This window comes from Cololabis saira, chromosome 24 (genome assembly GCF_033807715.1).
Source record: "Cololabis saira isolate AMF1-May2022 chromosome 24, fColSai1.1, whole genome shotgun sequence".
Lineage (NCBI taxonomy): Eukaryota > Metazoa > Chordata > Actinopteri > Beloniformes > Belonidae > Cololabis > Cololabis saira.
The window spans coordinates 21595274-21622424 of NC_084610.1; the positions used below are offsets into that span (position 1 = coordinate 21595274).

A 27151-nucleotide genomic window follows, 5' to 3' on the forward strand; every position below is an offset into this window, starting at 1 on the left:
GGAAGGGAAGAAGGAAGGAAAGAAGGGAGAAAAGAGGAAGGGAAGAAGGAAGGAAGGGAAAAAGGAAGGAAGGAAGGAAGGAAGGAAGGAAGGAAGGAAGGAAGGAAAGGGGAGAAGGTAGGGAGAAAACAAGGAAAGGAGGAAGGAAGGGAGAAAAGAGGAAGGGAAGAAGGAAGGAGAGAGCAGGAGGATGCAAGAAATGATCGTGATACATTTTTTAGTCCATACCGCCCATCTCTAGCCTACAGGTCTGGATCCAGACCTGTTTGCATCCACAGCTTTGTAAACAGGCTTTTATTGTGAAAAGCCGATTAAAGTCCACGGCAGCACAGTTATGTAACATGAGATTATGTTCACGCCGCCGGCTGCATAAAGACGCTGCCGGCAGCAGCGCTGCACTCTGGGAGACACGAGGGAAACATGCAGTCCATCTTCTCCAGGAACGGAGCCGAGACTCCAGAACCGCTCAAAGCTCAGGTGGAAGGTGAGTTTCCGGGTCAGCGCTGCGATGAAGACCCGGATGAGGAGGTACGGGTCGTCGTTACTGACCTCATCTGAACAATCAGCTGTGCAGGAAGATCTGAGTACTTAGAACCAGAAACACATGACTGGAAGAGTCTGACTGTACAGACTCGCTTTGATGGTACCAATTTGGTCTGACAGCACTGACTCGGCCTGACCGTACCGACCCCGTCTAAGGATGCTTTCACACCTGTCCTGTTTGGAGCAGTTGTTTTTCCGAAACAGGGAGCGTTTCCCCCTAAAAATGTTGAAGATGAAGAAAGAAGTTTGGTATATGTGAACACAGCAATCGCACTCGGATGCGGCACAAAACAAGCGAGCCGAGATCTCCTAGGAGAGGTGGTCTCGGCTCGCTTCCATTCCAGACCTGGAGTGGTTCGTTTAAAGTGAGAACCAGGGGTGAAAGTAGATTAAAGTTCTTGCTGGTACTACGACCCCAACCTTCATGGCTTGTTCTCCTCCCACCTCCAGCTTCTTCATCCCTGAACACGCATTCAATTCTTTAACGCCTGTATGGTGTAGAAATTAGAAACACAACACTGTGTAGGCCTATAGCAAATGATTTATTTAAATGGTGTAAATAAAGGCCAGTCTGGACCAAGGATTGTCACAGAATAATTTGTAAATATTGACAAAACTTTCAAAATCATAACAATTTGTTTTGTTTCAAATTAGAATAAATTTACAGTTAAATTCATCAGCAGCTGAACAGTTAACAAGTCTCTGTCTTTGAATTTTCAGAACATTGGGCACATGAATGAAAGAAGAGATGATGATGAGTAAAATGTCTCAAAATGTCTCTTACAATGTGTGCATTGAAATGGAATATAACTTCTTAAGCATTTTTATCATCAAAGCAAAACACTTAAAAAAAAACCTTTATAAAAAAAAACGTTACTTCAACATTTTAGACGCTTTTTTCTTTTTTTCCTGAAACGAGGAATGAAAACCAATCACAAATGTCATATTTGTGATTATGTGGCGTGTGATTATGTGTCAGCCAACCACAAAAATCTTTTATTTTTTGTCCTTGCCCGTCGGTGCAAATGACATAAATAAAGTTTGTGGTTTGGTCGTGAAAAAATAAAAAGTAACGTTACGTGAACAATAAATCAAACGCTCCCTTCCATGCAGTGTGTATGTTTAGGAAGTAAAGACTGGAATACGCTATTCACAAAAGCACAAATAGTGGGGTTTTATTAATAATTATATCGTACAAATATTTAAAAAATTATGAAAAAACAGTTCGGGAGACCCGTTGTATGCAAAGATTATCGTCAGAATCTTTTGGTGGTACGGAGTACCGGACCATACCGGCTTACTTTCACCCCTGGTGCTACCACGGCGCAAGGAGAAGAGTCGGCGCAAAGTCTCCACCACCTTCTCTCCTATTGGTCACAACTTTCTCTCTTCTCCCTTCTCTCCTATTGGACGTGCCGAGATGTCGTCACAGTGCGGCACGGTGAAATTAAAAAGTGTTCAATATGGGCAGGCAGGCACGGCGCAAACGCCGTGACAGAACGGTCTGCTCTTGCGCCGCGGTAGCACAAACACAATAAATGGGATCGTCGGCGGCGGTCTGCGCTTTGCCCTAACAGCTTTGAACCGCTACAGACGGTTGGCTTGTGAACACAAACGCCACAAACGAGAAACGAAACAACTGTAGAGATTTAGCCCCTGAATCGGAACAAAACAAACGTACGGTGGCCGACAAGGGCCAAACTCACTGCAACGGCCTAACGCGTCTCAGTTAAGGAAAACGGCTTCAAGTACAGAAACGATTCAAATTCACAAACTCAAAACGAGGTGCAAAAAGAGGAACGTGTTGCAAATGAAAAAACGTGCTGCAAAAAACAAAGACAAATGCAGCATTATCAAACGCTGCAAATAGAGAAACGATGCAAAGCACAAAACGATATAAAACAAGAAACCATCTTCAAAAGAAAAACGCTTCATAACTGGTCAGTACAACCGGAAGTGCTCCAAACCTGCAGGGGGCGCTTTCGGCGTAACAGCTCAATGGACAGACACACACAGTGTTTACATCCATGGTTTAAACATACAGCGGGAACGGTAATGTGATATAATGTGGTTTATATCACCGTACAACGCTGTACATTACGAAACGTTTCTTTATTATATTTTAATGTTACAGTCAGCTGTTCGGTCTCTCTCTACATCCCATGTGTCTGTCCATTGAGCTGTTACGCTGTTTGAAGATGGTTTCTTGTTTTATATCGTTTTGTGCTTTGCATCGTTTCTCTACTTGCAGCGTGTTTGATGATGCTGCATTTGTCTTTGTTTTTTGCAGCACGTTTTTTCATTTGCACCACGTTCCTCTTTTTGTACCTCGTTTTGAGTTTGTGAATTTGAATCGTTTCTGTACTTGAAGCCGTTTTCCTTAACTGAGACGCATTAGGCCGTTGCAGTGCGTTTGGCCCTTGTCGGCCACCGTACAAACGGGCCACAGGTCTGAAAGCACCCTAAGAGTACCAACTCATTCTGACAGTACCGACTCCTCTTGACAGCACATAACGGTTCTGCTGGTTCTGCAGGCTCGGTTCCTCCCTGGCTGCAGGGAACCCTGCTGAGGAACGGGCCGGGCCAGTTCTCCGTGGGCAGCTCCGAGTACAACCACTGGTTCGACGGCATGTCGCTCCTCCACAGCTTCACCTTCAGCAACGGTGAGACTCGCCGGAGAGCCGTCACCGCGGTAACGCCAAAAACCTGCCCGTGCTGAGGGTTCTGATGTTTGTATCTCAGGTGAAGTCACTTACAGAAGCAAGTTCCTGAGGAGCGACACGTACAAGAGGAACATCGAAGCGGACCGGATCGTGGTGTCCGAGTTTGGAACCATGGTCTACCCGGATGCCTGCAAAAACATCTTCTCCAGGTAAAGTTCCTCCGGGACCAGAAGAAAACCTGGAGGTCAAAGGACAAGAACTCAGGTCTGGATCCAGATCTCAGTGGTCGATAGAGGACCCACAAGTCTGGATTTGGATTCTAGTTGTGGGTAAAGGACCCGCAGGTCTGGATTCAGACCCTAGTTGGGTCTGGATTAAAGATTCTGGGACCAGACGACTCTGTTGGGACTAAACGTATAAGCGACTTCATGAGTCCATTAAAGCAGCACTATGTAACTTTTCCACCTTATTCTAATATTTCATCATCATCATTGTGATGGTACATCAACTTCCAACAGGTTTAATGACACCTCTGTCATGGTCTGAGGGGTCTGTATCGCCTTCACTGGCACTATGTAACTTTGAGGAGCATGGTAGGAACCCTGCCACACTAAAAAACTACACATTTTTACGGCTTTGACTGCTTTACGGCATACGTCACTTCCCCCTCCTTCCCGATTCGCAGTCGAGACGAAAGCTGGCGGGGCGTGGAGCGCAGCTCAGCAGAAGCTGGTGTCATGGCCGAAGCAGCGGAAAAATTGAAGGAAATAAAAGTTTCATCGGAGGAGGCGTAAAAAGAAAGCGGGGGAGTAACAAGCTAAATGCCCGGACATCGTTACTTTCCGTTATTCTGTAACCATGGTAACCCGTTGCTGCGTTGTGGCTGCAGCAGCTCCACACATAACAGACGTGGGGAAAAGATCACTAATGGTTTAACTTTTCACCACTTTCCTGCTCGGAGGCAGAACCACGGAGGCCAAGTATCTGAGATAACAGAGTAAAAGAGTCGTTCGGCTCGGTTGGATCGCGGCTGTAACGACCAAACATAACGTTCCCCAGTAAACAAACAAACACGCACACAGACGGGTCGGATCAAAACACGGGTTTTATTCCCCACTTCTCCAGATAAACGCAGTTGCTGGCCAGCTCTCTGCGGTGCAATTAACCCCAATCTTCAGATAAAACTAGTTTGTTGAGGAAAAAATATTAACTCTATTTGTAGCTGCAGAGGAAAAAAATAATCTCACGAGGAAAACAAAAATATTGCTCACGCCTCGGAGCCTCTTCAACATAATATAGCGGTCAAAAAAAAAGAAAAGAGAAGTAAGAGGGATACAAAACATGTACTGTATGTTGTACTATTATACTAATTTATTGAAACACATGGCGAGTCAAACATTTACCAAAGCAGCTGCCAAACACTCCTAAACAAGGTAGTAAGACGTGGGTTGTGCAGAACTGCGGCAGTAAATCCTCATCGGAGCTCCACTCTTTAGTAAGGATTTCATATGGATCCAAACCGTTAATAATCATTATTTTCTCCATATACCGCTCCCTGGCTTCCTTGTTTAAGGTATCCCCGTAAATTCCAGTTCCTTTCCAGCAGTTTAACATCTTTTTTTTGCGTTCCGTCTGTTCACTTGGTGAAACAGAAAAGTACCTTTGAAAGTCCGTCCCGTCTTCTCTCAAAACAAATGCAGCGACGGGACAGGATCTTTCCGGCAGTACACGCTGGTGCTCATGGGAAACGTAGTGTTCTTTCTGGTAAAGCACTACCGCTTTTGTCCAAAGGAGCCGCCAAACTCAACAAAAGCTGAAAGTTACGTTGTGCTGCTTTAAGTGACAGTTTATTACTTTTAAACCAGGCATCCACTTTGATTAGCTCTGTGTTTACAGTGTCTTGGATAGTGAGTAGGTTTCTATGTGAGGTGAACAGACTTGTATCATCAGCAAAAATTACTCTGTGAAAGCTACTGGTGGAATTTACAAAATCATAAATGTATAAGAGAAATAAGAGTGGACCCAAAATTGAGCCCTGGGGAACCCCATACTTTATGTGCTTGCGAGGTGAGCAACAGTTATTTAAATAGACATACTGTTGTCTATCATAAAGATAGCTTTTAAACCAGTCAAGGACAAGGTCTCTGATACCATAGTGGTGTAGTTTGCTCATCCAGACTCTGATCAGGGTGTGTGTCTCCTCACATCTGTGCAGGGCAGCGTCGCACCTCTGCAACATCATCCCAGACTTCACAGACAACAACCTGATCAACATAATCCGCTACGGTCAGGACTACTACGCCTCCTCGGAGGTCAACTACATCAACCAGATCGACCCCGACACCCTGGAAACTGTCGGCAAGGTGGGTTCGTCTCCGTCCGTCTCCCAGAACCACAACCGGTGCAGAAATCCTTCCAGGGGGACGAACGTGCTCTGAATGAGTCAGTCAAAGGATAGAGTTTAAACCAGGGGTGTCAAACTCATTTTGCTTGGCGGGCCGGATTTGACCAATTTTTTTCTCGTGGACCGCACGCTCAAAATAACAAAAACGGTGCGAAAATGTTTTTTTTCACTATTGTTATCTAATCCAATATCAGTTTAGTTAAATTTAAAGGAAATATGCACTTTGTTTACACTCTAATTATGTAAAATATATTTCTTCAGGATCTTTTCTTGAAATTTCTCGTTTTTTTCAAATTATGTAAGATACTTTTAATATCATTTTACAAAGATAAACAGAAACAAGTATGTTTTTTTTATATTTCGCTTTTTTATAGGAAATTTAATTAAAAGCAAAATCTTTCTTATTACATCCGAGAGTGTTTCTTTGTGATTTAGAGATTTTTCCAGTACAATTAAGTGTATTTATTTTTAAAAATTGGCGCGGATATTTACGCCAGTGTGCCGAAAAAGTCAGGACTTCTCTTTTAACTGTTTTACTTTGTCACTATCCTCGTATTCTAAACTGAAATTCTGAAGAGTAAATATCTTCTATCATCTTTTTTAGCAGTGATATTTTTCCTGCGAAAATATATAATAGTGGTCAGTTAATAAAAATAAACGACGTCTACAAAGAAATAAAATCGGCAAATGCATTCTAGAAAACTAAAAAAATGTCAAACTGCTCTATTTGTGGAATAACGATGGATTTGTAGAAGAAATATATTATCAGATATGCTGCGATTCATGGCAATTATTTATGCCTTCCTTTTTAGTAAATTAACATTTCGTTTTTTTGCGTTGGAAACTTCTCGCGGGCCGCATGAAAATCTCTGTCGGGCCGCACATTTGCCACCCCTGGTTTAAAATCTTACTGCTGGTCTACAAAGACCTGAATGGTCTTGGACCAGAATCCATGCTGGATCTGTTAGTTCCTATGAAGCTCCCAGACCCCTGAGCTTCATCTGGATCTGGTTTGTTGTGGTTCCCAAGAACCAGAACCAAGCAAGGTGAGGCAGCGTTCAGTTATTCTGCTCCTCACCGGTGGAACAAACTTCCTGTAGACCTGAGGTCTGCTCCAACTGTAGATCCTTTAAATCAGGTTAAAAACATTACTGTTTACTGAAGCGTACTACTAAACTAAATAAAAAGGGGAGGCGTAATAAGCTAAGCTTCAGCCTACACCTGTTCAGTCTTGTTTTATTTATATATTTTGTTCTAATGCAATATTAGCATTAACTTCATGTTTATTTGTTGTTTTCTTTTCATTCATTTCTTTTGTATTTTAATTTTTAATTTGGAAATGACCGAAATAAAACAAAAAAAAAAATTAAATGCTTACCTGCTGTACTCTACTGCCCTTACTTTTTAACAACTTGTGCTTTTTATGATAAATACTTATATATAAATATATTTTATATATAAAAAACTTGATTTTTGACATTTTTGAAGTTATGGATAAGCCCTGAATGCAGGCATTGTGACGTAGAATTGTCAAATTGGTTTAATTCACCGTACGAATTGTTACAGATTACTTTTGTAATACTGTATTTGATCCGGTCTTTGTACGTTTTTATCGTATAGAAACATAATTCTTGCCATTTTAAGAATGAGATGTACCTGCTGTATTCTACTGCCCTTACTGTTTAAGAACTTGTGCTTTTTATTATTTTACCTCTTTTCTTATCATTTTATTTCATTTTATTTGTTATTTACTGTTTAATTGTGTCTTGCCGCTTTTAATGTTGATGTAAAGCACTTTGAATTACCTTGTGTTGAATTGTGCTATACCAGGGCTCGGCAACCCAACATGTTGAAAGAGCCATATTGGACCAAAAACACAAAAAACAAATAGGTCTGGAGCCGCAAAAAATGAAAAGTCTTGTATCAGCCTTAGAATGAAGACAAATGGCGAAAGGCGAAATGACGAGAAAAAAGTCGAAATCTCGAGAAAAAAGTCGAAATGTCGAGAAAAAAGTCGAAATGACAAGATTAATGTTGAAATACAATCTTGAGGAAAAAGTGGAAATGTCGAGAAAAAAGTCAAAATTTCAGGAAAAAAGTCAAAATGTCAAGATTAAAAAGGAAAGGAAAAAGGAAGAAAAAAGAAAAAAAGAAGAAAAAGGAAAAAAGAAGAAAAAAAGAGAAAAAAAAAGGAGAAAAAAATTTAAAAAAGGAAAAAAAAGGTCAAACATTTTTTTTTAATCTCCAGGGAGCCACTAGAGCGGCGCTAAAGAGCCGCATGCGGCTCTAGAGCCGCGGGTTGCCGACTCCTGTGCTATACCAATAAACTTGCCTTGCCCTAATTCCAGACCAACTACCGGAACCACATCGCCCTGAACCTGGCGACGGCCCACCCCCACTACGACGACGAGGGCAACACCTACAACATGGGCACGGCCATCATGGGCCTGGGCCGGCCCAAATACATCATCTTCAAGGTGCCGGCGGACTCAGGTACGGCGCTCCCTCTCCTCCCTTTCAGAAATAGAAATAAGGGACTTGAAATATCTCACTTTGAATGTAGTGGGAAATAATATATTTGTTTCACCTTTAGTTGAATTTACTACGAATTAAGTTTTGCAATGTATTCAAATTTTCTGACCTTCGCCTGTATATTATGACATAAATAAATAAGAGCATAATATATGTCCGTATTGGTTCAATACGGGACGCAACTTTTAATTCCCAATTATGTAACAATTCCGTATTTCAAGGGACGGGTGGCAGGTAGGCCTGTGTTGAAAAAAATCGATTTTCTGATTCTAAATCGATTCTCATATTAATTCCTAAAAATCGATTCTTATGTCTAAAGATCGATTTTTTTTTTTTTTTCCATCATTTTCTCCAGGTGAACTTTAATCCCAGTAGTCGGACACACAGTTTGTCATGACACTTGTGAAAAATGCCAGGTGCTTCATGGCAATATGTGTGCGTGGTGACAGAATAAATTAGATAAGCTAAAATGATTTGTTTACTGCATGAACTGTTGCAATTTCTTTCTTTTTTGCACTTTAGATGGATATTGAAAGGCCTGTGTGAGTTATTTATTTCTTAGTTATTTCACAATAATTATTGTGAAATTATTATTTCACTAGTTATTTTACAGTCATATAATTCAGGCAACAGCTCAAAAAACATTTTAAATAACACTAAGCCAAATCAGAATCGAATCGAATCGAATCATGATAATCGATTCTGAATATTAAGAATCGGAATCGAATCGACTCTTGACATTTGAATCGATACCCAGCCCTAGTGGCAAGCCTACCCCCGACCCCTCATAGGTTCACCCGTCGCGATGATGACACCACGACAGGTCAGAGTTCCTCTTTGGAGGACAGAATGTTGCCAGTTCTGCAGAAAGCAGCATTAAGATAAAGTCAAGAACAGCGTTTGAGTTTAATCAGTAATGGAGATGCACATAAATGTCCCACTTCAGCTCCGGAGTTCAGGTCTAATTGGAGATTAGATAAAGCTTATTGATTTACAAAGCCGCAGTAAAACTGCTCTTGAAGTCTTAAGTTGGTTAACTCCATAAAGAGGTCAAAGGTGGCGCTGCAGACCGTCGCTCTACTGCTCCACTGAGCATGCTCAGTAGGGCCATGCTGTCTTAGGTTCAGTTTGTTGTCTCAAATCTTTTGCTGTACAAATTATTTGATGTTAATGATTATGGATTAAAAAGCAAATGCAGAGATCAAACTGATATCGTGACATGTTTACTGGTGTGGAAATTAACGTCTGGATTTCTAACAAGTTGATATTAGCAACCAATATTGATCATTGGATGGATGGATGGATGGATGATGGATGGATGGATGATGGATGGATGGATGGATGGATGATAGATGGATAGATGATGGATGATAGATGGATGGATGGATGATGGATGGATAGATGATGGATGATAGATGGATGGATGGATGGATGATGGGTGATAGATGGATAGATGGATGGATGATAGATGGATGGATGGATAGATGATGGATGATAGATGGATGGATGGATAGATGATGGATGATAGATGGATGGATGGATAGATGATGGATGATAGATGGATGGGTGGATGGATGGATGGATGCATAAATGGATGGATGGATGGATGGATGGATGGATGGATGGATGGATGAATACATGGATGGATGGATGGTGAATGGATGGATGAATACATGGATGGATGGATGGATGGATGGATGGATGGATGGATGATAGAAGGATGGATGGATGAATACATGGATGGATGGATGGTGAATGGATGGATGAATACATGGATGGATGGATGGATGGATGGATGGATGGATGGATGGATGGATGATAGAAGGATGGATGGATGGATGATAGAAGGATGGATGGATGGATGGATGGATGAATGGATGGATGGATGATAGAAGGATGGATGGATGGATGGATGGATGGATGGATACATGGATGGATGGATGGATGGATGATAGAAGGATGGATGGATGGATGAATAGGTGAATGCATGGATGTTGGATGGGTGGATGGATGGACAGACGGACGGACGGATGGATGGATGGATGGGTGGATGATATCAGTTCAGATGTTTGATGCTACCTGTTTCTCCAGGAGTATGAAGGAACATCCAGCTTCAGGCTTAAAGGGGACATATTATGGCATTTAATGTATATTTTAAACAGGCCTTGAATGTCTTAAAAACAATCTAAAGCTTGTTTTTTCTACATAAATCAGAAATTCAGCCTGTGGGCCATGTCTCTAGTTTTACCGCTTCTAAAGCCTTTTTCTGTGCTCCATTCTAAGGGAAGGGGGGGCTATGATAATGAGGCTCTGTGCTGATTGGCTGCTTGAATGACGTGTAGCAGGGGAGGGAACAAAGCCTCGCTCTGGGCAGAAGAGCAGCGGCTGCGTAGCAAAGCGTGTCCCATGCGAGGGAGCTTCGGCGACAAAATAAATTCCATTGCTTTATTTTTTTGTATTGAACTGTCCTAACTGGCCGTGAGTTTAACGGTTTCATTGTGGACAGAGAGCGTCCGATGTCACGCAGCTCGACCTGATAGTCGGATGCTCGCATTCAGTTACACGGGGGAAACGGATCTTAAAGCCTGAATTACGGTTCTGCGTTAAATCGACGCGTACCCTACGCCGTAGGCTCTGCGTTGGTGTAACGCGGAACCATAAATCAGCCTTTAGTTACCTCCTCTTCACACAGGAAGATTTAATTTAATTCTAAACAGGTACACCACAGTTATTTACTCCAATTCATCATTTCATTCCTTATGTTACAAGACAAATGAATCATGTTAACTGTCAATAAATCACAACACTGAATTTTCACAAATGGCAACTTTATTGTTAAAAAAATAAAACATAAGTTGTATATAAATAACATGTATGGACCGTGCGTCTTCTGAAGGTGTCGTTGAACAGATTCAGGTGCTTGGAAGATCTGAAACCATAAACAGAAGAAAAATGTACTACGGTACTAATAGAGCTCCGGTGTTCCCTAAGGCCCAATCCCAATTCTCCTTCACTCGCCCTTCTTTTCTCCACTCGCACTTCTTTTCTTCCCTAAGCCCTAAAAAAGAAGGGGGATATTTTAGGGCACTTGAGATCTAGGGCACTTGGCCCAGGTGCCTGTCCCATTTCTCCTACTCCCCCTCGTTTTCATCCCTACCCTGATCAGGAAGCTGAGAGCCAAAAGCTGTTTTAATTTCAGCTGTAGCGCTGTTAATATGGCACTTTATTAAGTTTTAATATTTTTTCAGGTATAATGGTAACCTTAAGATCCCCAACCGGGGCTCAGTTTATCCAAATAACGCCTGTTAAGAAATTTGACCCGATGTTTTCGGAGATGAGAAGAGCCGCCGGCCCCGGGGAGCAGCCTCAGCTCACAGCCCGAGAAGAGACGTGTCCGCCGGCTCAGGCTGCTGCGTCAGCCCCGGGAGAGACACTCTCTCCCGGGACGCAGCTCTGTTGAGAATCACGCCGGCTGAAATAAATCATTTAGGAAGATGTTGGTTTAATAGATGAAATCTAACAGTTGTAGCTACGCCTGTTAAGAAATTTGCTCCGAAATTTAGAGATTTCTGTCTGCCGGGTCCGGAGCTTGGGTCCGCGTTAAATCGACGCAGAGCCTACGGCGTCGGTTGCGTAACCTCCGCCGTAGGATCTGCGTTGGTGTAACGCGGAACCATAAATCCCTTTATTCTGGCGTGATCTTCCGCAACTTTATCTGAAAGTGTGTAAATTACCCAGATAACAGCTGGATTACTTTGTGGTTTCTGAAGACTATTATATCAGAAACATCCAAAACAAATCTGACGAGTCACAGGATTATTTCTCTCTATTTCTCTGAGACCAGTCTGCCTGTTTGCCTTCGGTCGGCGAGTCAAATCGACGCAGAGCCTCTTTTTTTCATACCCCCTCGCTCGCCAAGTCAGCATCTGAAATCCCTCGATTTGAAGGGGCTATTCTCAGCCCCTAGCCCTCGTTATGCCCCCTCCCCCTAGGTGAAAAGAGGAATTGGGACACCACTACCTTCACGGGAACGCGCAAAAGTTAGGGTTAGGGAAGAAAAGGAGGGCGAGGGGGAGTATTGGGACGCACCCTAACACTCCGTTAGGGAACACCGGAGCCCTGGACCGGACCGGTGAGCACCGGTGGCTCCGGTGCTCCGGAGCTAAGCCAAATACTTAGCCCATGCAAAGATCATACAAATATAAATAACATAAAAAAATAATGTCACTTACCGCTGACTTGTGTGCAGTTGCCGGGTCCGTACTGTTGGAACTGATCCTTTTATGAAGGTAAATGTCGATGCAAAACCTCATTTTAACTGTCCCTCGTTGCTCAAACAGCGACCGCTTCTAAACAGTGGCGGAAGCTCCGACCGGCGGAGTTAGTTGTGGGCGTGGTTTCACGCATCGGAGGCCAACCTATGTAAATCGCTCCCGTCGTTACGTAACGACGGGAGCAGAATCTGAACGGCTCGTAGAAGTCACATGACATTGGAAGATTCAGCCGGGCAGGGGGAACAGACCCTGCAGATTTTCATGGTATTTCATCTTCCCTGTGCTGGCAGGGTGAGGGGAGACCACTTTATATATGTTAAAACAAGAAAAAACGTGTTTTTCATAATAGGTCCCCTTTAAGTGAAATAAAGTTTATGATCTCCTACAACTTGTTCCAGATATCACCGTCATAACCTTTATATTCTTACTGAAGCACAAAACTCAGATTTGTTTAATTCCCAACATCCACAGCCAATGACGGCACTCCAACACCAAACTGATGATGGGTAATTAAATCAATACTTACGTGGAGTCCTCTGTTCCAGACCAGAGACAGAAGCCGGCGCTGGCGAGGGTCCAGCAGATCTGCTCCATCCCGTTCCGCTCCACCCTGTTCCCGGGATACTACCACAGCTTCGGCATGACCCAGAACTACATCCTGTTCGTGGAGCAGCCCTTCAAACTGGACATCGTCCGGCTGGCCACCGCATACTTCAGGGGGGTGAACTGGGGCAGCTGCCTCAAGTACGACCAAGATGACATCGTAAGTGGCCATGCTTCGTCTCACTGTTGGGGAACCACAGGTCTGGATCTGGACCCTAGTTGGTCTGTAGAGGAACCCAAGGATTAAAGATTCTGGGACCAGAACCTGTTAGGATCAAACATAGAGACTTCGGGCCAACCCCAATACACCCCCTACTTTCTACCACTAGCCCTAAAAATGAGTAGGGCCCTTGTAATCTTCCCTAGGGATTGGGACACCACTTGCTACGTCACTGCGTGGTTTACGTTCGGGTACGTAAGCGACTGCGTAGTTACGTTTGCACATACGTCACACCATATCAGGAAGCCCAGAGCTAAAAGCTGTTTTAATTTCCGCTGTAGCGCTGTTAATATGCCACTTTATTAAGTTTTAATATTTTTTCTCAGTTTATCCAAATAACGCCTGTTAAGAAATTTGCTCCAAAGTTTTCGGGCGGTATCTAGAGCCGCCGGCTCGGGAGCTGATAACGCAGAACCATAAATCAGCCTTTATTCTGGCGAGATCTTCGCAACAACGGGCAAGCGAGTGATTATGTACATTCACTGAGTGAATATTATGAAAGTAAAATATATATTTCTCGCTAGAAATGTAATCAAAACGCATTTTTATGCAGAAACTAACTCAAAATATTGATTTTATTCACTAAAAATGAGAAATGTCCGCCACATTTTTTTTTTTATTCAGTCTGCAAATGATGACGTAAAGCATTCTGGGAAATTTTTCTGGCCCTCGGTCAGCGAGTCAGCATCTGAAAACCCTCGCTCTGTAGGGCTAGATTCATATCCACTAGCCCTCGTTATGTCCACTAGCCCTAGGTGAAAAGAGGAATTGGGACACCACTACCCTCACGGGAACGTGCAAAAATTTAGGGGTAGGACTGAAAAGTAGGGGTAGTGGGTGTATTGGGACTGGGCCTTCAGTTCATCTCCAACGTAGAATCGAAGGCGTTGGGTGGAATCAGCTCCTGCAAGGATGGTGTTGTTCAGAGCTTTGAAAAATGGGATTCCAATGTGTGGCCGTGTTTCATACATCGCTCCCGTCGTTACGTAACGGAATCTGCAGAATCTTATTGGCTCGTAGATCCACATCACACTGGACGGCTCATCCGGGCGGCTGTACAGACTCTGCAGAATCTGGTTGCTTTCCTCCTTCTCTGAGTTGGCAGGCTGAGGGGAGACCACTTTATATATGTTAAAGCAAGAAAAAACATGTTTTTCATAATAGGTCCGCTTTAAAAAAAAGAAATAAAAGGCAATTTTAACCAAAATAATTTGTGAGTTAGCTGAGCGTCCCACTCAACAGCGGTAAGCTACTGAGCTGCGCTGGTTACAACGTCACTGTGTTAACAGTTGTTTAGTGTCTCTAATGTCTTTGAAAACTGACTTCTGTTATGCTAATTAGATAGAATGCTTTAACCTGTAAAAAGCTGAGAAAAGATTTATATGGTTAAATAAAAGTTTTATCAACCATAAACACATGTAGGCTAATAACCCAGTCAGGAATTGGTTAATGAGGTGAAATAAGCAGAATAAAACACATCTAAAAGTTATTATAAGCCAGGCTTAAAATGTGACACATTAAAAAAGAAAGGGAAAAAATAAGAATTACTAGCGGGGGTCCCTGCTCTGTTTTTCTCTCATCCAAGGGGTCCCTGGGCTAAAAAAGGCCCCTGCTTTAGGTGGTTTTCTCAGGTATTCCCACTGTGTTGTCACTTCCTGTTTGAACACATCAGTACCATCTTTGTTTGTGCCAATAAAATCAACTCAAAATGAATCTTTTCTCCAGACGTTGTTCCACGTCGTCAACAGAAAGACGGGAAAGGCTGTCTCCACCCGTTACTATGGTGACGCCCTGGTGGTTTTCCACCACGTCAACGCCTACGAGGACGACGGCCACCTGGTGTTCGACCTGATCGCCTACGAGGACAGCAACCTGTACGACATGTTCTACCTGCACAACATGAGGCAGGACAGCGACGCCTTCGTCCGGGCCAACAAGGACTACGCCCCGCCGGTCTGCAAGAGATTCGTGCTGCCGCTCAACGTCAACAAGGTACATCTTCACCCACAAACCAGCCAACGCTTCCCTCGACACCTTAGAATAAAACAGGGCAGTATCAAACAGGTGCAGGACACCAAGCTGCTGGGAATAATTGATGAAAAATTGTCATGGAAATCACATATAAACAAGATAGTTAACTAGACAACTTCCTCGCAGAAATTTCAAGAGTGCCACGGCGGGCTGCTGCTCATTTGTGTACATTATTGCATTTTGCAAGCAATAAAGGTGAAGGACTCAAAACTAAGCCCAATGACACCACACAGGATTCTCTATGTCAAACCATTCAAAAGTTATAGCAGAAAATAGAGACAACCAATCAGAAGAAGTGGCGGGGCTAATTTGCACCAATGAAGGTCAAGGACTCAATACAGAGTACAATGACAACCCCCATGACTCTCTATGTCAAACCATTCAAAAGATATTGGACTATAACATATCGGCCAATCAGAAGAAGTGGCGGGGCTAATTTGCACCAATGAAGGTCAAGGACTCAATACAGAGTCCAATGACACCACCCATGACTCTCTATGTCAAACCATTCAAAAGATATTGGACTATAACATATCAACCAATCAGAAGAAGGGGCGGGGCTAGTTTGTATATATAATATACAAATGTGTATATATATATATATATATATATATATATATGCCATGAACCGATTCCCAGCAGGACTGGTTATTGTCTAAGGTCAAAAGGTCAGGGTTCAGATTTCTCCATTTTCCAGGTTAAAGTATATGAAGTCTGTTCTGATTGAGTCATGTGACCAGTTCTGGCTCAGTCTAGTCACTCAGCAGCTGACTTCTGGTTGCCCCGGCAACAAGAACCTCGACTTCAGAACATTCCGGGCTGGCTGTGAGAAAAGTTCTCAAATAACTCAGATTTGTGAGAAAACCGTAGCTCCTACCAGAAAAACAAAGACATCGTGAGAGACACAGAACCCGGCAGATTCTGACAATGTTAATTTTATTCAGATATTCCTTAAAATGTGTTAGTAACAGCAGTTCGAAAACAAAGTGAGATTTTTTGGAAGAAAACTTTTGATTACATTGCAGTGAATGGGGACTGGGGCAGGAATTGGCGCCGCTTTATTCGCCCCCGTTTAAATTTTGTGCATACCCCGCCTGTCAAAGTCACATTTTATGAATCCCAACATCTATGTCTACATTCTGACCAAAAATGATCTTTTTAGCTTTCACGGTTCGGCCGTGAGCTCGAGTTACAAATAAAAATTTAAGTCATTTTTTTACTGTCCCTCCCACTCTAAAAAATTAGAGCTCCACTCTAAATTTGACAAAAAAAGTGATTTCCAGTCTTCGCTTGAGGGCTCATATCTTGAAAAGTGTACATCTTAGGAAAAAACTGTTTCATGTTTGGAGAGAGAAGAGAAGTTTTCCTCCGTTTTGAAGTTTGAATGACATTTCTACGTGCAAGTATGAGAAAGATACATGACTCAGAAAAAAGGTGAATTTGGGGTTTTTTCGAACCTCCTCCCATCCACAGTGTTACATTCTGCCCCATTCACTTACATGGGAAAATCTCCCCATTAGTTTGGAAATTTGGAAATGTTTTTGCACTTCGTGCAAAAACTATTTCTGCCATCGCTCTGAAAATCCAGAGGACTCTAGTTAAATTCAGGGCCTACAACTTTCTAAATCGGTTCAGAATTTTTCGAGTAACGGTGTGCAAGTGGTGAGGCCCCAAAGTTCTCCCAATGCGTTCCGTATACGCACGTTTTTGCACGTTGCGCAAAAACGTGCAGACCAATCGCTAATAAAAGTCATAGCACACGATTCCCGATTAAGGCGCACGTTTCTACGTTTTTACTTTTCGCGTTTTCTCAAAGCTGCGGGACTAGTAGCGAACTGAAATCTGTCCGGAAAATGAATAAGATGAAGATTAAATCCACACAAATAACAATAGTGCCTCTGGCTGCGCCAAGAGGCACTGCTCCTCCATTGCTATTGCATAGCTATGGAGGAGGAGTGCCACTTGGCGCAGCCGTGGCACTAATAAAATGGGAAATGGGATTTCTGTCATAAGAAGACATAAAAAATGTTTAACTCTAAAAGCAACTAAACTAGTAATTCAAGCCTTAATTATATCAAATCTTAGTTTAGTTTATTTCGGTCATGACATCACAAAAAAAAAGAATAAAAATGACAACAAGAAAACTAATACACTGTTCAAAGAAAACATTACAAAAAAGTTTCCAATATACAAATAACATCTAGACCGAAAAAGGTGTAGGCTGAAGCAAAGCTTATTATTTTCCTACCCTCAAAAAGATTAATTATTGCCACGGCTGCGCCAAGAGGCACTCCTCCTCCATAGCTCTGCAATGGAGGAGGAGTTAGTTCGCCAGAGGCACTAATGTTATCCTGCAGGTTTATTTTTTTTTTGCTTATTCATTTTCCGGACAAAACTTCGACGCGTAACTAGTCCCGCAGCTTTGAGAAAATGCGAAAAGTAAAAACGTAGAAACGTGCGCCTTAAGCGGGAATCGTGTGCTATGAATTTTATTAGCAATTGGCATGCACGTTTTTGTGCAACGTGCAAAAACATGCGCTTTTAGCGACATCCGGAATGCATTGGGAGAACTTTGGGGCCAGACCACTCGCACACCGTTACTCGAAAAAATCTGAACCGATTTAGAAAGTTGTAGGCCCTGAATTTAACTACGGTCCTGTGGATTTTCAGAGCGATGGCACAAATAGTTTTTGCACGAAGTGCAAAAATATTTCCAAATTTCCAAACTAATGGGGAACTCATTTTCCCATGTATTTGGATGGCCCCATTAGAAGCGGATGGGAAAATGTTGAGAAAAAAAGACAAAATTCACCTTTTTTCTGAGTCACCTATCTTTCTCATACTTGCACGTACAAATGTCATTCAAACTTCAAAACGGAGGAAAACTTCTGTTCTCTCTCCAGTTTTTTCCTAAAATGTACACTTTTCAAGATATGAGCTCTCAAGCGAGGACTGGAAATAACTTTTTTGTCAAATCTAGAGTGGAGCTCTCAATTTTTAGAGTGGGAGGGACAGTCAAAAATGTACCTTAATTTTTATTTGTAACTCGAGCTCACGGCCGAACTGTGAAAGCTAGAAAGATCATTTTTGGTAAGAATGTAGACATAGATGTTGGGATTCATAAAATGTGACTTTGACAGGCGGGGTATGCACAAAATTTAAACGGGGGCGAATAAAGCGGCGCCAATTCCTGCCCCAGTCCCCATTCACTGCAATGTAATCAAAAGTTTTCTTCCAAAAAATCTCACTTTGTTCTCCAACTGCTGTTACTAACACATTTTAAGGAATATCTGAATAAAATTAACATTGTCAGAATCTGCCGGGTTCTGTGTCTCTCACGATGTCTTTGTTTTTCTGGTAGGAGCTACGGTTTTCTCACAAATTTATTTGAGTTATTTGAGAACTTTTCTCACAGCCAGCCCGGAATGTTCTGAAGTCGAGGTTCTTGTTGCCGGGGCAACCAGAAGTCAGCTGCTGAGTGACTAGACTGAGCCAGAACTGGTCACATGACTCAATCAGAACAGACTTCATATACTTTAACCTGGAAAATGGAGAAATCTGAACCCTGACCTTTTGACCTTAGACAATAACCAGTCCTGCTGGGAATCGGTTCATGGCATATATATATATATATATATATATATATATATATATATATATATATATATATATACATTTGTATATTATATATACAAACTAGCCCCGCCCCTTCTTCTGATTGGTTGATATGTTATAGTCCTATAACTTTTGAATGGTTTTACATAGAGGGTCATGGGTGGTGTCATAGGACTCAGTATCGAGTCCTTGACCTTCTTTGGTGCAAATTAGCCCCGCCCTTTCTTCTGATTGGCCGATATGTTATAGTCCAATATGTTTTGAATGGTTTGACATACAGAGTCATGGGTGGTGTCATTGGACTCGGTATCGAGTCTTTGACCTTCATTGATGCAAATTAGCCCCGCCCCTTCTTCTGATTGGCCGATATGTTATAGTCCAATATCTTTTGAATGGTTTGACATAGAGAGTCATGTGTGGTGTCATTGTACTCTGTATTGAGTCCTTGACCTTCATTGGTGCAAATTAGCCCCGCCCCTTCTTCTGATTGGTTGTCTCTGATTTTCTGCTATAACTTTTGAATGGTTTGACATAGAGAATCCTGTGTGGTGTCATTGGACTTAGTTTTGAGTCCTTCACCTTTATTGCTTGCAAAATGCAATAATTTACACAAATGGGCAGCAGCCCGCCTTGACAATCTCGAAATTTCTGCGAGGAAATTGTCTAGTTAAAATAATGAAATAAAAGCAAGAAGTAAGAGAAAAGACTGCCAGTAAAACAAATTGCCTCCATGGGGATAACAAAAAATCCTCAAGAAATAAAAAAAAAAAAAATAAATAAAGGTGCACTGTTCACAAAATGGCATATTTCCCAAAAGTGTACAAAGTTCCTGTGCAGGCTTCTTGCATTGAAGTGTATTAATGAAAGGTTACCGTTCATTGAGACATTATTCTTGAATTGTTCGTCTGTGTAATACTCAGTTGCTGCAGATGCGGTTGTAGAAATTATTCTCTGGATCAATGTTGCTCTCAGGATCACACAGTTTGTGCTCAGAAAAAGTGAATGTTTTCAGGTTCAGTTCCTCATTGTTCATTGCAGCACAATTGACATTGACTGTTTCTTAATCCCGATTTTTCAGACTCCTCAGTTCCAAGTTCGTCATCATGTAATCCATCAAATGGAAAGAAATAATCCCTCTCCAATTTGTTAATATCCGTATGTCCGTAATCTTGACTATTGCTCAGCAGTTTGGTCAAATGCAACTGCAGATATGATTGCAAAACTACAAAAAAATACAAAACAGCAAGCATTGTTCTTAGTTGTAACTGGACAACAAGCGTTATTAAAATGCATACGAATCTTGGTTGGTTAATGGTTAGTGACAGATTACTTTACTCATTATCATTTATTAGAAATATGTCCATAACAAAGACTCCTCAGGTATTATACCAGGATGTTACAGCTCTGACTATCATAAATATATCACCAGACCTGCAACTGGAGAATATTCTGCTGCCAAATGTGAATCCTAATGCTGGTAAAAGGACTGTTGTGTACAGGGCTATGTATTAGTGGAATTCATTTCCCAAACACATCACACAAACAAACAGCATAAGAACATTCAAATTATTAGTTAAGAAACATCTTTTGAATCAGTAAAGTAAAATTATAGAACATTGATATAGAGATCACTGAAACAAGCAGCTGCTGAGACTGATTGTCCGACATGCTGGAAATGGAATCATAGTTGGTTATTATTGTTGTTGAATGTATTTTTTTCTTTCTTTTTTTCTGTATTAGATCAGTTGTGAAGTTTGACTACAAATGAAATGAAATTGTGGACTGCTTTTCAGACTTTTTGATGTTCTCAGACGAACTCTTAACTGTGCAGTGTTTTTGTTTTGTGTTCTCATTTCACTGTCTTCATTTTGTGGAATATTTACTTTTTTGTTGCAGAGTATTTTTAATTTGATATTCTCTTTATCTAGTGGACATTTATTTGGTTTGCTTTTATTATGTTATGTTTAGTAGTGTATTATTTTAAAATGTTGGCGGACCCCAGGAAGAATAGCTGCAGTCATTCTGTAACTAATGGGGATCCTAATTAAACAATTAAACACTTAAACCCTGTGATCTTACAACAACCTGCACCTTCTCCAGGAAACTCCGAAGGGACGTAACCTTGTGACTCTGAAGGACACGACGGCCGAGGCCGTGATGCAGGAGGACGGATCCATCTGCTGCCAGCCCGACGTTCTCTTTGAAGGTTCGCTCCACCGTAGCCACGGTTACATGATGTCTTTTAATTCGGAATTAATTATTCCAAATTAAATTATTTTCCTTTGAGTTTACATGGAAATAGTAATGCCGAATTGAGGTTTACATGGAAAACACGTTTGATCGGCTTTATCCAATTCATCTACAGGTCTGGGGGTTGGGAAGGTTCTGATTGGATAGGGGGGGGACCGGAAGTTACATCTACCGGAATAAAAACAAACCTGCCGTGCGTCCTAAATGCCATACTAAACAGTATATACTAAAAAGTATACTTAAGTTCGGCACACTTTTGAGTAAATATCAGTAGTGTGCATTAATTCGGACGTACTATTAAGAGCGCACGTTGGGAGGAAGTGACGTGTCACAGCAGCGGTAGCAGAAACCGCTCCGCTATTTACCGTTTATTCTGGCCGAAACAAGATGACATTATACGAACATTATATAATAATATTATTATCCTTAATATTATACTTATGACATCACTTAGCAACCAAACACTGCTGTGTTGCATTGTGGGAAGTTTCTGCTCGGCTAGTGTCCATCAATCCACACTAATACATTTCTCCGGAATGAGTATGGATAGTACATACTATTGAGTACATTCTAATGTTTCGGACGCAATAAAAAATCTCACATACTCATTTTGCTACTCATTAGGGTGGAAGTATGTGATTTCGGACGCAGCCTTTAGACAACTTTGAAAAGCTCACAATTTTGATGTTTCCTGTTACCATCTGTTCTTTTAATTATTTCCTGGTCCTCCAAGCTATTTATTAAATAAATGGTCTCTGCTCTTGACCAGCGTTTACTGCGTGCTGCCATCTTGAAACTTTGTTTGGAAAACCAGCCCAGTGTGGAATATAAGCGTCATGGAGACAGACGGGAGAGGGAACGAGCAGAAAGAAAGACCGGAATTAATTTAAAGAGGAATGAGTGTAAACATGATCTGGAATTATTCTATTCGGATTTAAAATCAGAATAAACCAGCCACTTACTTCAGAATTAAGTTTAATTCGGAATGGCCATTTTCATTCAGAATTAGGTGTTTACATGGTAATTTTTACTAATTTTAAATCGGATTTAATTTGAATTCTGAATTAAAGAGGAATTAAACTTCCCATGTAAACGAGTCGGGGTGTTGGGGGGAACCAGGACTCCCAGATCCCCCTCAGGTCTAACTGGTCCCACTAATCCTCAGGTCTGGAGCTGCCGGGGATCAACTACAGGTTCAACGCCAGGAAGTACAGATACTTCTACGGTTCCCGACTGGAGTGGTCTCCTCACCCCAACAAGGTCAGACACACGAGCAGATAAACACCCGGGGCCGGATTCACCAATATGTTCTTAAGAACGATCTTAAGAAATGTCTTAAGATCTAAAATTAAGAAGTTCCTAAGAAAGTTCTTAAGTGAAATTCCTCAATATTTTCTTAAGAACCGTCTTAAGAATTTCTTATTTTTCCTACTTAAGAACTTCTTAAAATATGTCATTGCATTGCACATATGTTAGTTAGCGTTAGCAAACAACATTTATAGGTAGTTTGGTCTTAACCGTCAGTCACTCACTAAACATGGAGAAGGAGAAAAAGAGATGCAGGAACTTTTCAAGGTTATGGTGGATGAGATTAATGTGCGAAAAAAAATACTATTGGGGAAAATTAATAATAATTAACTACCACTGTTGTTAGCTAACTAACATGCTAACAAACAGTTAACAGTATATCCTCAAACTATGACCTACTAGTCTAAAATTGTCTAAAATGTGTTGAAAAAGGTGAAATTAGAGTCTTACCTTTTCACAGAAGAAATTTTAAGACAGGTCAAGGTTGTCTTAAAGTTAAGAAAAAAAGTCAAGAACAAATTTGAGAACTTTTGTTTCAAGAATATTTTTTCTTAAGTTTTTTCTTAAGAAGAAACTTAAGAAGAAAGTTGAGAAAATACTTAAGAACTTTTTTGGGAGAATATGACTTCTTCTTAAGACTGAACTTAAGAAAAAAATGACACTTAAGAAGATTTTTTTTCTTAAGAATGTTTTGTGAATCCGGCCCCTGCTGTCCTGATCCTGACATCACGGTTTACAACCCCCCCTCACCTCCGTCCGACAGATCGCCAAGGTCGACATCACCACCAGGACGCACAAGGAGTGGCACCAGGAGAACTGCTTCCCTTCAGAGCCGGTGTTCGTGGCGTCTCCAGGGGCGGAGGAGGAAGATGATGGTGAGGATGAAGGATGAAGGCTGAAAGCGTTGAAGCGTTCAGAAGCAGGGAATTCAATTCAATTCAATTTATAAAATTGAATTGAATTATTATCTAATACAACAGAAGATCTTTCCAGAGACCCAGAACATGAACCCCCGAGCAATTATTTTTGCTTCTGTGAAGTCACCAAAGACACCGCTTATACCACGGTCACTTACCACAAAACATAAATATTAAATCAGTTATTCATGCTTTAATGTGTTTTCTGTTGAAATAATTTGTTTTACAACTATGGGCTCAAATTAAAGCCATAAATATTTTGTATCTGTAAATAAACTTTGTACTTGTAGAAATGTTTTGTGCATGTGCAAAAAATATTTGTACTTGCAAAAAATATTTGTACTTGTAGAAATATTTTGTGCATGTGCAAAAAATATTTGTACTTGCTGATTGGCTCTCCAGAAACGCTTTGAAACCCGTGCCAAAGATCGCTGATTGGCTCTTAGTTTTGGCACGTCAAAACAGTGCCATAATTTCGTAGTTGTAAAAAAAGTTTGTAGCTTTTTAAAAAAAAAGTTTGTAGCTTTGTATATCCAATGTTGCACACAGATAAATTAATTCCACAGCTACAAAAATGTTCTACACATGCACAAAATATTTCTATAAGTACCAATTTTTTTTGCATGTGCAAAACATATTTGTACTTGTAGAAATATTTTGTGCATTTGCAAAAAATATTTGTACTTGTAGAAATATTTTGTGCATTTGCAAAAAATATTTGTACTTGTAGAAATATTTTGTGCATGTGTAGAACATTTTTGTAGCTGTGGAATTAATTCGTCTGTGTGCAACATTGGATATACAAAGCTACAAACGTTTTTTACAACTACGAATTATGGCGAATTATGGCACTGTTTTGACGTGCCAATAATAAGAGCCAATCAGCGATCTTTGGCACGGGTTTCAAAGCGTTTCTGGAGAGCCAATCAGCACATTGCATCGCCTACTGACGTCGCCTACTGACGTACCAATTTTTTTTGCACATGCACAAAATATTTCTACAAGTACAAATATTTTTTGCAAGTACAAATATTTTTTGCACTCGCACAAAATATTTCTACAAGTACAAAGTTTATTTACAGATTCAAAATATTTATGAACATAAACAATGGCAGGTAAAAACTCCCCTTGTGGGAGAAAAACTTCAAGCCTCTCTAGCAGCATATCTACAACGCAGCTAACACTAACTAGAGGTTTACTAAACACTAACTAGAGTCTTTGCTAAACGCTAACTAGACGTTTACCATATTTTTCGGACTATACGGCGCACTTAAAAGCCTTAAATTAGCTAAAAAATCGTGTGCCGCTATTTATAGTTCGCTTAAACTATGATCCGGTGCGACTTTTGGTGCAAAAAAAAAAAACGGTACTAAACACTAACTAGAGGCTTTGCTAAACACTAACTAGAGGTTTTACTGAACACTAACTAGAGGTTTACTAAGCAGTGTTTAGTAAACCTCTAGTTAGTGTTTAGTAAACTAACTAGAGGCTTTGCTAAACGCTAACTAGACGTTTACCATATTTTTCGGACTAGACGCACTTAAAAGCCTTAAATTAGCTAAAAAATCGTGTGCCGCTATTTATAGTGCACTTAAACTAAGATCCGGTGCGCCTTTTGGTGCAAAAAATACGGTACTAAACACTAACTAGAGGTTTACTAAACACTAACTAGAGTCTTTGCTAAACGCTAACTAGACGTTTACCATATTTTTCGGACTATACGGCGCACTTAAAAGCCTTAAATTAGCTAAAAAATCGTGTGCCGCTATTTACAGTGCACTTAAACTAAGATCCGGTGCGCCTTTTGGTGCAAAAAAAAAAAAACGGTACTAAACACTAACTAGAGGTTTTACTGAACACTAACTAGAGGTTTTACTGAACACTAACTAGAGGTTTAACGAACACTAACTAGAGGCTTTACTAAACACTAACTAGAAGTTTACTGAATAGAAACGTTTTAAGTTGATTTTAAAGGTGGTGTCGGCCTCCTGAACCCAGATTGGAAGTTGTTTCCATAGTAACGGTTCCTGGTAGCAGAACCGTCCTCCAGACCTGGATCTTCTGGGAACTACAGTAATCTGATCTGTCTCCCCCTGCAGGGGTGATCCTGTCGTCCGTCGTGTCCTCCGACCCCGGCACGTCTCCGTTCCTGCTGGTGCTCGACGCCCGGACGTTGGAGGAGGTGGCGCGAGCCTCCATCCCCGCCTCCGTCCACATGGACCTGCACGGCCTCTTCATCCCTGCAGCTCACTGAGACCGCTTTTATTATTTATTCCCTCGGACTGAACTGTTATTGAAAGACTTCTGAAGCCAGAAAATGTTCTATTTTAATATCTTGTAAATACTTAAAGCTGTTTATTATGTTTTTGTTTTAATTAAACACCTTGATCTGAGGACGTCTCAGTGTGGCCTGTTATTGAAATGCACCAGCTTTCTGTTTTATCACAACAGTTTCAGTGACGATCCAACTTCAGCTGCTTGGATTCATGTAGTACCCAGATAGTAATGGGATAGTACCGGTGTCATGCCAAAAAGTGATTGCCTGCCAGAATCTGATTTCTCCCCTGAAAATGGGTCTTTTTACCTGCCGAAAATTGATTGAAGGCCAAATACAATTAATAAAAGGTTGTTTCTACCTAAATATGATTTGATCTCATTCTTGAGCTTCATAATATAAACACTAGAGCTCACAGGATTGCTTTTAACTCTTTTAAAGGACCATTACAACACAAAATAGGCATTTTCACCTGCCAAAAATTGATTGAAGGCCAAATACAGTTAATGAAAAGTTGTTTCTGCCTAAATATGACTTGATCTCATTCTTGAGCTTGATAATCTGAAAATCTGACGTAATCAGAAGAAATCAGATTCTAGCAGGAAATCACTTTTTGGCACAACACCGGGATATTACCGGGATAGTAACCAGATATTACCGGTGTAGCAGCCAAAATAACATTTTTGCTTTGCTTAATTATAATGGTACTTTAAGTTTAAGTTATGGATAAGTTTAAATTATACTTAGGTTACGTCATCACGTTGGTGCTTAAAGGTGTGGCTTTAATTTATTAATTGGTTGGTTTGATTGTGTGGGGTGGAAGACAAAAGGAAAGTGTTCATGTAGTAGGCCGATATATTTTTGGTTGACCGTCACCGTTTTGCTTCAGCCACACAAATATTCATTGTTTGTTATATTATTTTTGCATTATAATAATTGATTGCTGCCTTTTGATCTTTTTGTTACAATAAACCTGGATCACTTTAAGAACCAATTCAACAGACTTTTATTTTCCTCTTTTTGAGTGACGCGTCAGCAAGCGGGCTCAGCTGCCTTTTTTTTGTTCCTACAACCGGGATAGTAACCGGATAGTACCTGGATAGCAGAGCTGCGTAGTAACGAGTTACATTTACTTGAGTAAGTTTTGGGAAATGTTGTACTTTTAGGAGTAGTTTTGAATCACTATACTTTTTACTTTTACTTGAGTAGATTTGTGAAGAAGAAACTGTTCCTCTTCCTCCGCTACATTAGGCTACGTTGAGCTGTTACTTTTCTTTTATCCCTTTTATCCGCGTACGCGTCAATCTCATGACATCACTGGGTGATTCTTTGCGAAACATGTTTGTTTTTGCATGTTTTGTCACATTTACACAGACTCAAACACACACAGAGTTTCTATGAGTTCATGTTTGTTCTAGTTCTGCTGGTTAAAAAAGAAAAGTACAAAGGCTTGAAATTTTGTGCTACTTGTGCTTAATTCATTTTTTTATTGTTATTTTATTAATTATTAAAGTAC

The 27151-nt window shown here is 40.9% G+C and overlaps 1 protein-coding gene across 1 annotated transcript; it reads left to right on the forward strand.

The window, feature by feature from the left end:
* Positions 1-355: 355 nt before the first annotated feature.
* bco1l (beta-carotene oxygenase 1, like) lies at positions 356-26715 on the forward strand. The gene is made up of 11 exons (XM_061715993.1): positions 356-484; positions 3078-3206; positions 3286-3415; positions 5422-5569; positions 7959-8103; positions 12962-13179; positions 14965-15231; positions 20986-21091; positions 22301-22395; positions 23207-23318; positions 25460-26715. Exons 1-11 carry the CDS (start codon positions 421-423, stop codon positions 25612-25614), a joined length of 1569 nt encoding a protein of 522 aa, XP_061571977.1. The 5' UTR covers positions 356-420; the 3' UTR covers positions 25615-26715.
* Positions 26716-27151: the final 436 nt, after the last annotated feature.

Bases quoted from the DNA above. Each gene is read 5' to 3' on its own strand.
- bco1l (XM_061715993.1), top strand. From the start codon at position 421: ATGCAGTCCATCTTCTCCAGGAACGGAGCCGAGACTCCAGAACCGCTC. The intron at 15,232-20,985 runs GTACATCTTCAC...CACCTTCTCCAG, and splicing joins TGCCGCTCAACGTCAACAAG to GAAACTCCGAAGGGACGTAA. The intron at 21,092-22,300 runs GTTCGCTCCACC...ACTAATCCTCAG, and splicing joins GCCCGACGTTCTCTTTGAAG to GTCTGGAGCTGCCGGGGATC.